The sequence below is a fragment of the Macrosteles quadrilineatus genome, unplaced genomic scaffold (assembly GCF_028750875.1).
Source record: "Macrosteles quadrilineatus isolate MER2022 unplaced genomic scaffold, UCM_ALF_1.0 Scaffold_8__2_contigs__length_117827958, whole genome shotgun sequence".
In the NCBI taxonomy this organism is placed as follows: domain Eukaryota; kingdom Metazoa; phylum Arthropoda; class Insecta; order Hemiptera; family Cicadellidae; genus Macrosteles; species Macrosteles quadrilineatus.
The window spans coordinates 21,502,945-21,520,897 of NW_026542601.1; the positions used below are offsets into that span (position 1 = coordinate 21,502,945).

The 17,953-nt window shown below is 35.0% G+C and overlaps 1 protein-coding gene across 1 annotated transcript; it reads right to left on the minus strand.

Annotated features, from left to right (window-relative positions):
• Positions 1-3,913: 3,913 nt before the first annotated feature.
• Positions 3,914-7,495, minus strand: LOC129000258 (uncharacterized). Its single transcript, XM_054427219.1, has one exon. The coding sequence runs from the start codon at positions 7,493-7,495 to the stop codon at positions 3,914-3,916; it is 3,582 nt and encodes a 1,193-aa protein (XP_054283194.1).
• Between the last annotated feature and the right edge of the window lie 10,458 nt (positions 7,496-17,953).

Below are 17,953 nucleotides of genomic sequence, written 5' to 3' on the forward strand. Positions count from 1 at the left end.
TTAAACGATCACCATTATTACATCAGAGATTTAAGAGTACACATATCAGATCTTTAATCTGTGTTTATTGGGACTACATTGAATAGTTTGGAGTCAAAAGTTAGCTTCCACTTTGGTTGAGGTTAATCTCCACTAAAGTCAGCAGCCAGTTGGTTGTCAGTTGCTAAAGTCAATGTGCTTCCTCACACTCCTATCTCATCCACTAACCCGGCTGGTTACCTACATGTATTTTGCTATATTATTAAAATACGGGGAGCAATTTAAAACATGAATTGAATAGTCCAGTATGGGGAGTTTTTGTTCTGACACTACTAAAACAATATGTTGGTTTTAAAAAAAAACTTGGAGTGAGTTTATCAGAACTCTTGCTCACGTATATTGAAAATGGTTTTGTATTTTAGTCTAGATGTAGAAGCACTAAAAAAATATCTACAAAGAAATAGTAGAAACGTTAAACTTAAAAAAAACAGACCTACAGTAGAATAAGCTGTTTACCAGAAATCTTGAACATTTTTACTCCGTTATAATTTTAACGATATTCCGAACTTATTGAATTAATGGTTTTGAATTTGAATATGTAGTAAATAACAAATTAATGCTTTAAAAATAAATCTACAAATGATCTATGTATAAATCTCATAGGAATCACGAACTTTTAAGAAAACCTTAAGCCACACACCTATCAACCGCATATTTGAATGAAAGGGCTTAATGTGAAACTTGCCCGAAAATATTTTAATTTATCAATTAACCCTCTCCTAAGGTGATAAACTTCAATTAAAGGGTCTTATTTATTCTCATATAAAATATTGAAGATACATCACCCGTTAAGTTATTTTTTATTTATAGTTTGTTTACTTTTTGTGTAATCTATTCTTTTGTATTTTCACTAGAGATGTTAACAATACGATAAAGTTATTAATTTTGATTGTTCCTCACAGTTTATTGCCAAATACAAAAAAAATCACAAATCATTTTCGTTACAACAAGCAATAAGTACGATTGAGTTTTCCTGTATAAATAACATGGTAAATGTGTATGAAGGTTATTTGTTTACAGTTTTATAGACCCACATTTTTAAAGTATTCTTGCCCCGTTGCGAAGCACGAACAGAACAACTAGTATTTATAAACGTGTATCTAATTTGAGTTAACATTCGCATAGACTTGAACAAAGCTTAAAAATCAATTACCATTTCACTTACCGTTATTATCATTCATGGTTGTTTCGTCCCTTAGGTATTACACGGAATTGAATACACCTTTTAGCAAGAACTAATTTTTATATCGGTTAAGCGATAGTAATGATACATTATAGTATATGATGCGTTAATAATTAACTACAGTAACTTTCTGTGTATTTTTAGATAAGGTGGACGATGAATTTACCTTTATAATGTTTCACCAAACATATTTAGAGAAGATTCGTTTATAATTGTGACGACTCTACGTTAGCGTCGTTGTAAACTCATTACACTAATGTCCTGAGGAAGACTTTGACTTCGTGCATGACGTCATCCGACTAAAAGGATTTGAGTTCTTCAAGGTTGCAATTAGGAGTTCTCCAGCCTTTGACGATTGGCTTTCTACAAATTATATGTAATCACGGTAGGAAATCTAAACGTTTTAAGACAGTTTGACTTTTTGGAGGATCCTTAAGATCTCTAATTCTTAGAAGAACGAGAATGTGCAGATGCCATAAATGTTGACTTTAAAACTAAAGTATTTAGTTATTGTTGATCAGAAAACCTTTAGGTCCATAAATGTATAATACTGCGATTAAATTAATAAAACTATTATAATTTTTTTCGAAACAGGCACTGCCTAATCCTTGAAGGAAAGAAGAAGAAGAAACAATAAAATAACACCACCAGGCCTGATAGTAGATACGGTAATAGTGATTTCAGTAGGTTAATAGGTCTGAAAGTTAAATTTTGTGATGTTTTATTCTTGAAAATGCCCTTATTAGTATCACTTGAGAATTTTGAGCAGTACGTTATACTAATCCAATTCTTTTCTTATTTCTTTTCTAAAATGTGGGTAGTTTGCTGATTTTTATGTCTTTTTAATTTGGATTTTATTAACATGTTGTCTATTAATTTTGTAGTGTTTCCATTAAAAGTCGCTACATTTTTATATTTTTCAGTTCATTGTTAAATTTTTCTTCTGTTAAAGGTGTATTGAGTAATCTATGAATTACTAAATGAAAAAAATCCCTTTTCTGAAATGGTGGATGGTTTGAGTCATTGGTTATATCTATCCGTATGTGTTTTCTTTCTGTATATGTCAAAATCGAGTTAATTTATATTGCTTTAATTACCATTACATCTAAAAATGGGAGTTTTCCATTTAATTCTGTTTCTGTCGTGAACTTTATTGTTGGATATATTCCGTTGATTTGTACTATATATTCTAATATACTATTAGATTACAAAGGAGTTGACAATGTCTTTAGATAATACTTTAGCCTCGAATACTCTCTTAATATGTTTTTGAGAAAACCACTTTGATAATCATACCAACGAAAATAATACTGTATGATGTAGATGATTCTTTACTATATTTTACTGACGGTAAAACTCATGTTGAGGTATTAATGTTTTGTTCTTGACTAAATCAATATCCGACCATCAAAGCACTATTCACTTTTTTGTTTTAATTTATATTTACTTACTTCCTAAAAATAATATTCATTTTCATTATAAACAGCCTCTACTTGAATGAAATTTGTGTTACTTCAAACGCTCGCACTTGAAAGGCAAAGTCGTACCCTTGACGACGTTAAAATACTTTATTCATGATCTTTGCCTACACCACGCAAGATTGAGACGCCCTTAAAGTAAAGTACTTCGACCGATGAATTTATATCACAGTGAATCTTTAGTTTTAGTGTTTGATTTGAACTGACACTTTAAATTGTATACATTTGTTTGTTTTTATACAAAAATATTTTAATAATGGAATTTAGTCATGGTTAGTCATTAAAATTAGGTGGTTCGATACGTGTTTAATACTAGTTGTTACGTATGAGTGTATTTATTTAAAAATTGAATATTAAAAGTGATTATTCATAGGTAAATTACGAAGGACCACCGCAAATTACATTGCGGAAAATAAAGAAACTTGAAAACATGTACCTTTACAAACTCCAGTGCAGACGTAGGGGGAAGTGGGAAAGATGGCGTATTTGAACTTCAGATTAGTGTCGGCGCTGTGACGAACCCTTGGTAGTCGGATGTTGGATGAGACGATTTTCGCTCTTCTTTCTGCTTGAAGGCTTGATGTTCGCACGTAACGCTAAGTCTTTTATTGTTCGTGGCCACTTTAATTACACGGAAGTCGCGACACCGCACAGGACACTTTGATTACTTGATGGTGCATGATTCGTGAGTTAATAAAACGCAAATAAAAATACTACTTGTCACTAAAACAACAAAAAAATAACTTCAGAATAAGATTGGGCAATATTAATTGCAATAAAAATGAAAACTGAAACAACTTGATGAAATAATGTAAATGGAAATGAGATTAAAAGAGGTGGCCGGTACTAGACCATATTAATAGGGCCATGGACAGAGAGAGAATGACCAGGATACCTGTCTGAGGCGAACGACAAGCGATAAGGACAATGACATGAATAGAGCGATAAGATTGTTGTCTGAAGATAAAATGGACTTGGGTTCTGTGGCTTTGGTGTTTGGCATTACCATTTGTTTTTAATATAAAATAAATATTCTTCTTTTGAATTAATATAAAGTTAATAGTTCCTTTTTCCTTCTAAATACTAAACATACAGGGGGCCTTGAATCCTCCAGGATTCAACAAATCAACACAAAGATAATATTCCAATAAAATAAATCTTCTTTCCAAAGTGGTTGAGAAAAAATACTATTTACAAATTAAAGTTCTTGAAGTTACTCTTGATAAGCAGGCAAAGGAAAAACCTTGTGAGCTGGTCGAGTCAAGAGTCCTTGTTGAGTTTTCAAGTGGACGACCCGTACAACCTCATCCTTTCCAGGGGAGACACCCACAATCCGAGCTAACGGCCAAGAAAGAGGAGGAGTAGGCTGATGTACTAAGGCGAGGTCACCAATGCGAAGATTGGAATTTTGTTCAGTCCATTTAACCCGCTGATGGAGGGTGTGAATGTACTCCAGTTGCCATCTCTTCCAGATGCGTTGATTTAGGGCCTTGACCAAATGCCAGTGTTTCAGGCGATTATCAGGAACATCTTCCAGATTTTCATCAGGAACAGAGACAAGTGGAGCTCCGACCAAGAAATGTCCTGGAGTGAGCGCAGTGACATCTGAAGGGTCGTTTGACATTGGTGTGAGAGGTCTCGAATTAAGTATCGCCTCCACTTGAGTAGTCAGGGTCATGAACTCTGAGAGGGTTAGGACATGTTCACCGATGACACGGCGGAGGTGATGCTTGGCACTCTTAACGGCTCCTTCCCAGAGACCACTTTGTTGAGGAGCAGCTGGGGGGTTGAAATGGAAGGTAATGTCTTGGTTTGAGGAAAATTCAAGAAAAGATGTTCGTTCAGCTGACTTGAAGAGAGCTTGAAAGGCGTTATTAGCACCAACGAAGTTTGTCCCGCAGTCCGAATATATGTTCTTGCAGAGGCCACGTCTTGACACAAAACGAGTTAGTGCAGCAATGAAGGCATCAGTTGATAGGTCAGTAGCTACTTCAATGTGAACAGCCTTTGTTACAAGGCAGACAAAGATACAAATGTACGCTTTTGTCAAACGTATTGAACGGAGGTTATGAACCTTGATTTTGAAAGGACCACCGTAGTCCAGCCCCGTGTTGAGAAATGGACGAGAAGGTGTCACTCGGGATTTTGGGAGATCACCCATCAGTGGAATTTTACTATGTGGTTTGTGTCGAAAGCAGATGACACACTTAAAAATTCGAGAGCGTATTGCGCTGCGGGCAGAAAGAATCCAAACGCTCTGAGCGTGAAGGGATTGAGTTAATTGAGGCCCTGAATGCAAATATTTCTGGTGATAGAAATCAATAAGAATGTCAATCACATGATGTTTCTTAGGTAGAATTACAGGATGCTTAACGTCTTCTGAAAGTTGAGATGCATTCAATCGTCCACCAACACGAAGTAAACCTGATTTATCAATGAAAGGATGGAGACGTCGAAGTGATGAATTGGTTTTAGATGAGTTGTTCTTCAACGCTGCGATGTCATCTCCAAAAACCATTTCTTGAACCTTCTTGAAGATTGTCAGTCGACTTTGAGTTAACTCAGATGAGATGAGAGGGCCTGAGCACCTTTTTGAGTGCCGGAGGTTATAGATGAATCGTAAAATGTAACCCATCACTCGTGTAAGTTTGCTGAAGTGAGAGAATCTAGTGAGGAGTTCCCATACTTGAGTGGGTTTTATTGTAGATATAAGAGTGGTAGGTGACTGAGGTTTATTTTCTCCTGTTTTTGTAATATCTAGAGGAGTAAAGTTTGAGGATGGCCAAGATTCACTTGAATATTGAAGCCATGGGGGACCAGACCACCAAAGTTCGTGGTTAGACAATTCTGATGGGAGGATACCTCGTGACGCGCAGTCAGCGGGGTTATATTCACTGGATATGTGTCGCCAGCAATGATTAGGTACTAATTCTTGCACCTGCGCAACCCTGTTCCCAACAAAGGTCTTCAATCGATGAGGTGGTGTCTGCAGCCAAGTTAGGGTGATAGTAGAGTCACACCAGAGAATGATGGATGAAATCTTTAATTTTATCTTGTAAATAGAAACCACATAGGCTACTATCTGGGCAAGAAGATGGGCGGCGCATAGTTCCAAGCGTGGAATTGTAAGTTTTTTCAAGGGAGCAACCCGAGTCTTTGACATAATCTGTCTGATTGTGACAGTCCCATCACTGAGTTCACAGCGCAAGTAAACAACTGCAGCATAACCATTCTCGGAGGCATCTGAGAAGCCATGTAAGGCAGTAGTGCATGCTCGTGACACTTGAAAAGATCGAGGAATTGAAATCTCTCGCAGGCTGTCTGTAGATGAAGTGAAACTTTGCCACATTTCGAGTAGGGCAGCGGGAAGTGTTTGATCCCAATCCAATCCTTTGGTCCACAAGAGCTGCATAAAACGTTTTGCCCACATCACAATTGGGGAGAGGAAACCACAGGGGTCATATATTTGTGCAATCACACTGAGCACCTGACGCTTTGTAGTTGCGCTTGCGGAAAAATTAAAATTGTATGTAAAACAGTCAGTAACTGGAGACCAGTGAATGCCTAAAATGGTGTGACGAGGCTGTGAACTATCTTGAAGGAACACCGGAGTCTCTCGATGACCATCTGGAAGATCTAGAAGAAGTCGACTGGAGTTGGAAGTCCATTTCCTTAGCTCAAAGCCTCCACGTGCTAATAGGGCGATGAGTTGTCTCTGGAGTCTTAAAGCTTCTTCTTCGGAATCTCCACCAGAAATCACATCGTCAACGAAGGTTTGTGTTCGAAGAATCTCTGCCGCTTCAGGGAACGAGTCGCCTTCATCATTGGCAAGGTGGTGCAAAGTCCTGATTGCGAGGTACGGTGAGCAATTGACTCCATAGGTTACTGTGGTAAGTCTGAAGGTAGAGGGTGGTTGATCTGGACGAGTATGCCATAGGATATAGTGAAACTTCTGGTCCTCAGAATGGACTTTAATCTGTCTGTACATCTGCCTTATATCACATGAAAAAACTACACTATGAGTTCTAAACATGAGCAACAAGTCACAAATGTTGGTTTGCATTTTTCTTCCTGTAAGCAAAATATCATTGAGAGATGTACCATTGGAGGTTTTTGCACTAGCATCGAACACAGTACGTAGTTTAGTGGTACTGGATGATTCCTTCAACACCCCATGATGAGGTAAATAGTAATGCGGGGCGGATAAGTCAACATTATGAGCAAGTTCCATATGTCCCGAAGACGAATAATCAGACATGAAGTCGAAATATAGAGATTTGAATTGAGGTTGAGCCTTAAACTTTTTCTGAAGTGAGTGTAGTCTTTTCTCGGCAGCAAAGACAGAATTTCCTAGAGCAGGGTGTTCAGTCTTGAACGGTAGTCGGACGCAATATCTGCCAGATTGGTCCCGAGAGTGAGTGGAGAGGAAGTGTTCTTCACACATTTTATCATCATCTGATTGCTTTGATGCGACTGGTGGCTCCTCCTGGTGCCAAAACTGCTGGATAGAATTGTGCAGTTCAATGTCATTGACTGCCAAAAGCATGGTTGACATGTGAGAACTAGTGTCATCATCCAGCTTGATTGCACAGGGTGCGTCACCCATTACCAAAAATCCAAAGTGTGAGCCTATTAAACTTGGTAGGTTAGGCCCGAGGTTGTGAACTGCTTGAGTGAGCATGAGAGGGAAAAGTGATCCACCTAAAAGAACATCAATCCCACCAGGTAAATGGAACATGGGATCAGCCAAAACGTAAGAATTTACCATCTCAATGACACCAGAGGATATAGGCATGCGGGGTAAATCAACACATATTTTATCAAGAATTAAAAAGTTTGATTCAGTAGAGATAGTTTTTCCATTCAATGTCTCTACCTTGAGAGAAGTGGCACCTTTACATCGAGTAGGTATTTGAGAGAGGCCTACTACACTAGGCGCACTTTTTGTGCGTGAGACACATAAAAGTTGAGCAGCATGTTCTGTGAGAAAACATGATTGACTACCAGAGTCAGCGAGAGCTCGAAATACATGGCTAACTCCGGTGGGCGATACCAGCTTCACAAGTAAAGTGCCCAACAACACTGTTGAGGGATGATGTGTTGTGGAACATCTTTCTTGACTAGTCAGGGCTGATGAGAGTTGAGATGATGAATTTTCTTGATGAGCTGAGGAAGAATCACGAGTTGAAGTCTGAGGCGTAGCCTGGTTAGATGATTGACGAGGTTTAACATAAAAATGTAATAAAGTATGATGATTCTGATGGCATGTGTAACAGCTTGACTTAGATTTACAGTCACTCAGTAGATGATTCCCTAAACACGATGTGCACCGCTTATTCTCCTTTACGATCTGGTAACGGGCCTTAGGATCCTTATCTTTAAAGACCGAGCATGTATACACCTTGTGATCAATTTTGTTGCATACAAAACATTTAGTGTACTTAGGGTAGGATTTGCTTTGATCACCAGAATGATAAGTCAGCATAGACACCTTATTACCTACCGATGATTTGTTGAATCTTGAGTTAATATATGAATTATCAGATGTTGTTTTCACATTATGACTGCTGTGGAGGTTTGCTTCTTCAATTTGATTACATTCTTTAGTGAGAAACTGAATTAACTCAGTCACATTAGGTAAGGCAGGGTTATCACCATCACTGTCAGTGGGGTTATTAATTGCACGAAAAATCTCAAATCGTTTCCTTAAATCACTATCCAGTTTTCTCAAAAGCATGGCAGACAAAAGGTGATTATTTTTTGTAGCAATTTCACTATTTAAGCCTTTGAGTGCTTGAATGTTTTCATTATATAAATTTACAAATTTTCTCATTTGTTTTGAGGTGTGATTTACTGAGGGTAAGTCAAGAATCTGATTTAAGTGCAGAGTAACTAATCGTCTAGGCGAATGATACCGCTCTTTCAACAAATCATAGGCTTCTGTGTAGTTTGCATCAGAAATAGGCAGGGATTTAATTAAATTCAAGGGTTCCCCAGAAACAATGCCTAATAAATACTGAAATTTCACCACATCAGACAAAGATGAGTTTTTATGAATGCTAGAATCAAACAAATTTATAAAGGACACCCACTCCAGAGGTTCACCACTGAAATGTTTAAGTTCAAGCTTGGGTAAGCGTACAACCGAAGGTTGTGGAGTCGGAGTCTTATCACTCTTATTTTTTGAGGATTGAAGTTTACTTTCAAGGTTGGCAACATTGGCATTAATGTAGTCAATTAATTCATCAACACTATTTAGAGGAGCATAGTTGGGTTGAAAGTTAGGATCTTTTGCTAATTCAAGTTCATGGCAGGCATCTAAAGCCTCAGAGAAATCATCTCGGAGTTTATTTACAGACTTAGCCCGAATCAAAAACCTTTGCTGAATATCCTTATCAGACACTTTCTTGGACAAATCATATATCATCTGAATTTGAGTGAAGGCATTATCCTTTCTTGCATTTACAACAGCAAGGGAGGTAGCCATGGTTGCCTAGCAATCTTCTGTTTTAACCTTAATTTAGGCCTATTTCCAAAAATTGAGAGTAAATATCAATAAATTGCTATATCTTAGTGAGCACTGAAGGTTAGGTTCATGAACCAGTAAATAACCAGCTTGGTTTGTCTTTATAAAATAATAAAGCATAGGCTATGATGATAAAAATATAATAAAGTTGTCCAAGTGTAGTACTGTAGGCCTAACTAACTTATTTAAACTTGGAATAATTAGTTATATTTCAGTAAATAGGCCTACTTACAGCCACAGTCCAAAACATGACAGTATTTCATTGTTCAAATCAATCAGCAGAAAGTCCATTTTCTTCTTGTATAGATTATTCAATTTTATTTTGTAACACTTTAAGTTGAAAAAGTAGAAAATATTCTCAACCCATTAACTAAAATACATTTCACTTTATAAGTCCACTACATAAAGTAAAAATAATGCCAAACTAACCACTGCCACTTTGAAGTTGAAGTTTGGTCGGCAAAATGAAAATGTAAACAAACAAGATAATGACAGTTAACGATCAGCTGATCGTTGCAGAAAATATTGGAGTTTGCCGAAACAGCTGCAAAGCAGCGCCTATGCAAGACGCGGAGAGTTAGAGAACTAATATTGCATGTAATGCACACTGGGAATATTGTTGTGACAATATGATTGGCTGAGCTGGAACAGGTTATGTGCGCGCATGCGCCGAGTGGTATGATTCAAAACATGACAATATGACATGGACATGAACTGAACACTGACGGACTGACGTCACTGACTGGACAGAATGTCAGTCAGAAAGAGAAAGAGATTCAAAATGGCGGAAATGAGCAATGGATATATTTCCATAAAACTGGAAAATGATCCGGCTCGAAGGACCAAATGTTACGTATGAGTGTATTTATTTAAAAATTGAACATTAAAAGTGATTATTCATAGGTAAATTACGAAGGACCACCGCAAATTACATTGCGGAAAATAAAGAAACTTGAAAACATGTACCTTTACAAACTCCAGTGCAGACGTAGGGGGAAGTGGGAAAGATGGCGTATTTGAACTTCAGATTAGTGTCGGCGCTGTGACGAACCCTTGGTAGTTGGATGTCGCGACACCGAACAGGACACTTTGATTACTTGATGGTGCATGATTCGTGAGTTAATAAAACGCAAATAAAAATACTACTTGTCACTAAAACAACAAAAATAACTTCAGAATAAGATTGGGCAATATTAATTGCAATAAAAATGAAAACTGAAACAACTTGATGAAATAATGTAAATGGAAATGAGATTAAAAGAGGTGGCCGGTACTAGACCATATTAATAGGGCCGTGGAAAGAGAGAGAATGACCAGGATACCTGTCTGAGGCGAACGACAAGCGATAAGGACAATGACATGAATAGAGCGATAAGATTGTTGTCTGAAGATAAAATGGACTTGGGTTCTGTGGCTTTGGTGTTTGGCATTACCATTTGTTTTTAATATAAAATAAATATTCTTCTTTTGAATTAATATAAAGTTAATAGTTCCTTTTTCCTTCTAAATACTAAATACTAGTGCACAATGCTCATGCATTGAATCATCGTGATTTCATTTGATTTGTCCAAAATTGTATAAACAGCTCAAATGGGATAACTTAACCAACGAGTCAATAATTGGCAATACGTATTGTGGATGATATAAGCCTGCTCCAAGGGTCTTTTCATGTTTATCCACTATACTGATTAAGCCATTTAAAAAATATAAATCTTGTATACAAGAATACATATGTGTGAATATGTTTTGCTTAGTACCAACAACCCATTCGAGCATTAACTTATTGATAATCAACAATAGTTTATACATTAATGCATGTAAATTTCATTGTAGTCCATTTCATTCGTTTCATTTCATTCTAGTCCATGCTATACTAGATTGATTTTATTAATTAAATTAAAATAGTGACTTATGCGGAATATATCTCACAAAATAGTAATGTTTTCAGTGATCATGATGAACATTCACATTAAAATATTCTGCATATCACCTGCTATATAACATTAATTAATATTGAAATGCCGTTAGAGTAATGGAGAAATATACTTGAAATTCTTAGAGCTACGTACAACATAAAAGTACCAGCATAATGAAATATATATGGATTACACTTTACATTAACTATGTCCCAAGGTGCTTTTGCACGTTGTGGGCTCCAACAACATTAGCCTTAGTTTGGCTGACATTTCAACAATGTGGGTTAATTCACCTGCAGTTGCCATTTGACAAATCAGCGTAAAGGTGCATTTAAAGGTTTTATAAAATACTCTGCATTTAAATACAAGTTAAAGTTACTTTTAAAACTTGTATATAGTATGTAAATACTATGTAGTAGTTGATTTATAATCAGGGCTACAGACTACACACTGTTGTCTGAATTTAACGAAATTTGAATACGGGTGCTAATCTATAGTTTAGCTCGGAATCTTTTTAAATGTGTTTTAAATCATGGATTTCTCATTATAACTCATTAAATAAAAGTTTAGATTTTCACAAAACGGTTCATTCAATTTTCGTTTAAATTCTTTATTAAATTTGTACAACTCAGTGTTTAAAATTGTTAAATTAAATATAGGTTATAGGTTCAATTGTTTTTTTACCCATAAAATATCATAGTTACACTCACCACTTACACATTGTAAGAGTTTTTGACAAGCTAATGGGAGAAAGTATGTTTTCTGATACTGTGTATATAATTTAAATTTAGTTAATCCCAGTGTTTATATTTATGTCACCTGTATTTGCCCAGGTGGCGATCACGTTGAATTGATCCCACCAACAGTCACATGGTGACAGCTTGAATTTACACATAATTAATTATTTTGTTTATTAATATTGGATTTTTCACTGTGATGTAAATTTAAAAAATAATTTCAGGAATAATTTCCTTTTACTCTATAATTGAAATAGAGCTATTGCTTTATATCACTAAATATGAGAACATATGCTTATAAAGTATGTACATGGTAAAAAATTGATAAGAACATTACAATTATACATGGTTGTGAACCATATTTACATTGCTATAAAATTAATCGCATTGCCTTGTATTGGTGTGATTAAGCAGTAATACAAGGTAAATTTGTATTTAAAACATGTTTAGTTAACCACTGATTGTAGTCCTACGTTAATTAATTAGGTGAAATAGTCCAACTGTACAATAACAATCTACTAATTAGTCTATCTAGTGTAAACTCTCCGAAAGCCTTTCACACATAGTTTAGTTTTTTAGTCAGAAATATTGAATCACAACCTTTTAAAGGTTATGTTTTACAGACTATACTAAAATCGAAAAGGGTTTACTCTTTGGCTACAATTATTGCAGTATAAGGTATGGTCAAAACTGTATACGGCATTACTATCTTAGTTAAATACTAAATATTTTAAATTTTAGTAACTTTTTATTGAATACGGCATTATGGAAATATTGATTGTGATAATTAATTATTGTAATTACAGTAAGTTAAATGAGTGTGAAATGGCAATTCATTTATGATGTGATTCCGTATCAACTAATCTTTATATTTGATTTTTCACGAAAAATATACTACGGTCGACTATGTTTGATAACCACCATCGAATATTCCTGGTCCATTAACTTCTCTTACCTACCTTAGCTTTATATTTGTAATAATACACTTTGCTATCAATCTATTTTTATTTTAGAGGACTTTTCAACAATAACTTAACCTAATCAGTATGTCAAACCTAATTTCACAATTCTATTCACGGAGTAATCTTATTTGGTTCCAATCATGGACCACCGGGACTGCATGAATTGATTACTTTGCTGAGTAAATTACATGTTATCATTTGATATACGATTACCAGGCCAGTATACTTTAATGACTTTAATTTTTGTTGCAAATAAAAGAAAGGATAAAACGATGAATTTGTCCTACCCCTATTTATATCGTAGATTGTTACTATAGTTAAAATGTTCAATGATATTCTTTAACTATAATTATAGCATAGTAATCTTACAACTTTCGAAAGCTATAACTTGCAACTTAACTATAACTTATAACTATGACTATAACTATAACTAAAACTATAACAATAACTTATAACTTTCAAAAATATGATTGCAATTAAAGACCATAATCATTTTGCATCCTCATCATTGCACCATTTACTCTTACCAATTGTTAAGTTCACTTACGAACTGTGGGTTTGAGTTATGTTGTAATTTAATCATGATCAATAGAAAAGTCGAATTCGTGTGGTTGTTAAACGCAATGAGTGGTTTTCCCACTTGCATTTTGAAGGCAAAGCTGTATCCTCGACGAAATTTAAGTCCTTTATACGTATTATTTGTCTAAATCAAGTAATATTGACCCACACTATTAATTAAATTAAGTAATTAAATTGAATACTTTAACAGACAACTTAACAGCACACAGAATTCTAATTTTGAGGTTAGCACATTTTTTACATTTGGATCTTAACCACATAAATCTTTTTAATATATGTTGTTAAACCGTATTTTTTTAATATATATCAAAATTTAATTTGATACTCAGCTATTCAATTAATTAATTCAAATGATGGAAATGTTAACAATATTTACTGAAAGGCACGGGTATGTTGGTAGTTTAGTATTTCTGTGCAAATACAACAAGAATGTACAAACTTCAACATGGAGATCTTGTAGTTTGGAAATTCTATGCAAACACTTTACCCACTCCAGTGGTTGTTCAATAGGCTTTTACATGGAAGGTTGCTTATTGAATATCCATCCAAAAAATTATTTTCAATTTTTTTGCGAAATCTATCTGTTTCACTTAACAGTCTCTAAACCAAGATGGACACTGTTCAACGTTATAATTTGGCGAGTTCTAATTACATATTTTTTCCTCTCAGCTGTATAAGCATAATGTGGTCTACGATAAGCATAATCCTTATTACTTGAAATCATAGCTAGTTATATATTACAGGTATTAATTTATAATATCGATGAGTATGTCATTCAAATGCATATTTATATCTTAAAATATGCCTACTTTAGTTTTTTTATTTAGACGTGGTTTGGTTATCCATAATTAGTTAATATATATGGTAAATTGAGGTAAAATGATATTAAGTCAACTATGGTTGTTTTTTTCTCAGTCATGGCATATGGTATCGAAGTCGTCTTTGCCGCCCAAAAAAGCTGTACAGTGTGCGTATCCCCCACACCAAACATGTATAAGAGTCTTCCGGGCGCAAAACATTTTAACATTGCCTTTTTTTCATCCACATAGCTATAATGTCGGCAGTTAATAATCTAAAAGATATTCCATCGGTTGGTCAATGTCATAGATACCCCACTAGGCATGGAGGAGATCTTCGTACTCTATATCATTATCTGATGCTCTTTTTAAGGGAATGCAAATTTTCTGGACCCTTCTTCCATCATAAGCTTCTTGAAACAGTAAAACCCTGCAGTTCAAGAATGGGTTCTAATGGTTTTGGGAAACAGATGAGGATATACCTAGTGGAAGGCAAGTTTTACAGAATCCAGGAGTTGCTGTCAGCCTAATTTTATTAACATGGTATTATAATGTATTTGTACACATCTTTTATAGAATAAATAGGCAAACTGATAACTTGTTTGTTTAAATGATTTACTAGATTACTCTAAGTACTGACTTTGACAACTGAATAAACTGATGAAAAAAAATAAACTATGTCTAAGTATCTGTCTACAAAGATTTTGTACAACAAATCTCAACACCAAAAAAGGCTATGTATTTCCGTGTATCATCCTGGATTAGGTTTCCAGTTTAAAGAGAGTTTCTCGTTACTCATTAGACTTTGTCTCTCACCAACAGAGAAGAACAAAAGATAAAGTAAGTTTGTGGAAACCGGGTTACTTTGTTAACAGTAAAGATTGTACCCGTATGAACTGATAGTTTCTTCTCTTGTCTGAGTAAATTAATTATTTCTGTGAAGTTCATCCTGAATCCTGAATCTTTTTAAACGTTCCCTAGTAATCTGTATTTATGTCCCTTGCTACATACAAACAAAATATTGATATGAAATATTGGTAGTAAAGGGTGATCAGTGCATGTTTATTAACCAATGTCTATATTCCTTATCAGGCTATATTGCTTACTCATGATGGAAATGCAAATTGATGAAACCATTAGGCTATTGATGGTATTGCTTATCAAGCAGGCATTCTCATTGAGGTTAACACGTTCTGATAATTCATGATCAATATTATTAATTCTCTTGGATTCAGATTCATGAGACTCTCTATTCTACTATTTTAACATACGGTTGTAAAGTGTGTCTTGTTCGAAACCAAGTAAAAATATAAACCCCACCCTACGGTGTTCAGTTTGCTATTTAATTTCCCAGAGCTGATGTTTACTTTTCCAAATTATTATTCACTGCTCTTTCATCTTTTTTACTAAAGTTTCATAAACCTTTAAATGTTATCAAGACATTAAATAACTACTGAAAAGGTAGTTCATTCGCTCCAGAAAATAACTAACTTCCAATAAATCAAAAATAAAACACACAAAAAAACTAAGTGCATTAGGAACTAGACACTAAGTAAATTGCAATTTCAATATACTTTGACTTTGATAAAGAAACAATGAAGACAGTTCTAAAACAAAAAGTAAAGATATTGTGTCTATGAATCAGGGATACGAGACTTCACTAAACTTCACATTATATTCTCTTCAGAATTCCAATGTTCTTACAATAGGGATTGTTCAGGAGCATAGATTGAGAATCGTATTACATTCATTTATGCCAAACCTTATCCTAACTGGAGCTGCTACATGAACCATACTTCATTTTTACAGGAGGGATAACAGATTTAATAGATCTTTTGCTGTTTAGATTTTACACCTGAAATGTCTTGAGGTGATGTATTATAGTTTATGTCTGTCTTAAATCGTTTCATAAATCCTGCGTTAGTATGTAATACCAAAGTACACATCGTGTTTTATTCAATATTTGGAGTCACTGGAAGACCAGAAGACTGCCCCCCGGACAACTACCCCCCCAAACAGGTTCCTACGTCATTTTGACGTCAGAGATCAGGGGGGCAGTTTTCCAGTCACGGACACTCTAGTTTCGTTGTCAACCAGATCTAAACTAACCTAACCTAACCTAACCAACCAAACATGCTATAACATTTCAACATTCTGTTTGGTAATCCCAACAGGTCTGTTCTGCTATCAAACGGAATTACTCCAATTAAAATTACAATGGTAATTATCACGCACGAAATTAACTTTAATACATAGCATCACATTTGTCTAGGAGGGGTTGCTCCCATTTTGGTTAGTTGGCAGATTTCGTGACGTCACGTTTCACCAGTGGTGGTGGTTTTCTGGGGGTTAGTACTCCTTATCCCCAATATTTGTTGTAATTTTTTATATAATAATACTTGCCATTCGATTGCCTTCGATGAAAACAATCAAACCACCATTTTTAAAACGACACATACGATAAAATAAAGTGCAATGAAACTACTGTATTGTTTGCGAGGTGTTATCGAAACACCATATCTGGTTGGATCTTCTAGGTGTCAGCTTACACCTAGGCTAAAAAGGACAGATTTGTCGATGATCACGGAAGGCGGTGCCACGTTCGTGAGTAAAAGACGTTTGGGATAAAAAAAAAATATGTGAAACTATTTGTTACTATTGGAACAAAGAAAACCCCAGTAGATCAAATTATTGTTTGTCTAAATATGGATTATTATAATGTTTTGTTTATTTCTGCAAAATAATACACTACTTAGGCTTATATATCAAAATTTGAATAGTTAATGACACAGTATTTAAAAGCAAAAGAAAATCTAAACATTCGTCCCATAACACACATAGCCTACTGTACGTTTAAGTTATTAAAGTTGACTGTAAATGTTATTAGTCTAGATAAATATTTCTTTGAAATAACCAATGACTGTACAACAATATGACCTACCTAAAAAAACTGTTAAAATAATTTTAGCAGAAACCAGAATTGTATTTTAACCAATTAAATAAAACATTGTAGCCTCCATAAATGTATTCCGTAATGTTACTTCGTTCAGTTTGATAATCCACTTGCATTGTTAAGGTAAAATTATAGTTGAAACGATCAACTAAAGATACAATTAAACCAGGTGAGTTATTGGAAATTAGTTTCCAAAAGGACCAATGAAAATGATTGTTATATCGTAATCAAAGCCTCTTTTCTTCTCTGTTTTGGTTGTTTTACTGCAATAATTTGAGGTCCGTGAAGTCACCCCCCACCCATGAAAGCACTAATTTTAAAACAAGTATCAATGGTTAGTGTTTCGTTAGTGCTGGTTAGTGCTCAAACTCCCATCGTTATTACTCTTACAGGAGCTATAACGAAAAGATTGTGGTGTGGCGCAACTTCACTGAAGTTAGCCCTCGCAGAAATCTGTGAGAACTAACTTTTAAAATGTTATAAAAGGTGTGCATCATTATTGCTATTTGATGCAGCTTCACGTTTTTATATGGGGTTTTAAGAGGAAAGTGACATATTAAAATGTTACACGTCATCCTTATAACTCTTGTCATTCTTTATCGAATCCTCCCAACATAACTGCTACTGAATCAGGCAGTGACGATGCGTATAAACGTATGGTTTATGAGTTGCTGATGATTGTAGGTCAGAAGGCTGCAGATACTATAATTCACTTGCCTTTAATTCGAATTTATTGCTCAGTACAATATACTATTGCAATAGCATCATCCATTGAAGGTCTAA

Excerpts from the sequence above, each read along its gene's own strand:
- LOC129000258 (XM_054427219.1), bottom strand. The coding sequence starts at position 7,495 with ATGCCTATATCCTCTGGTGTCATTGAGATGGTAAATTCTTACGTTTTG.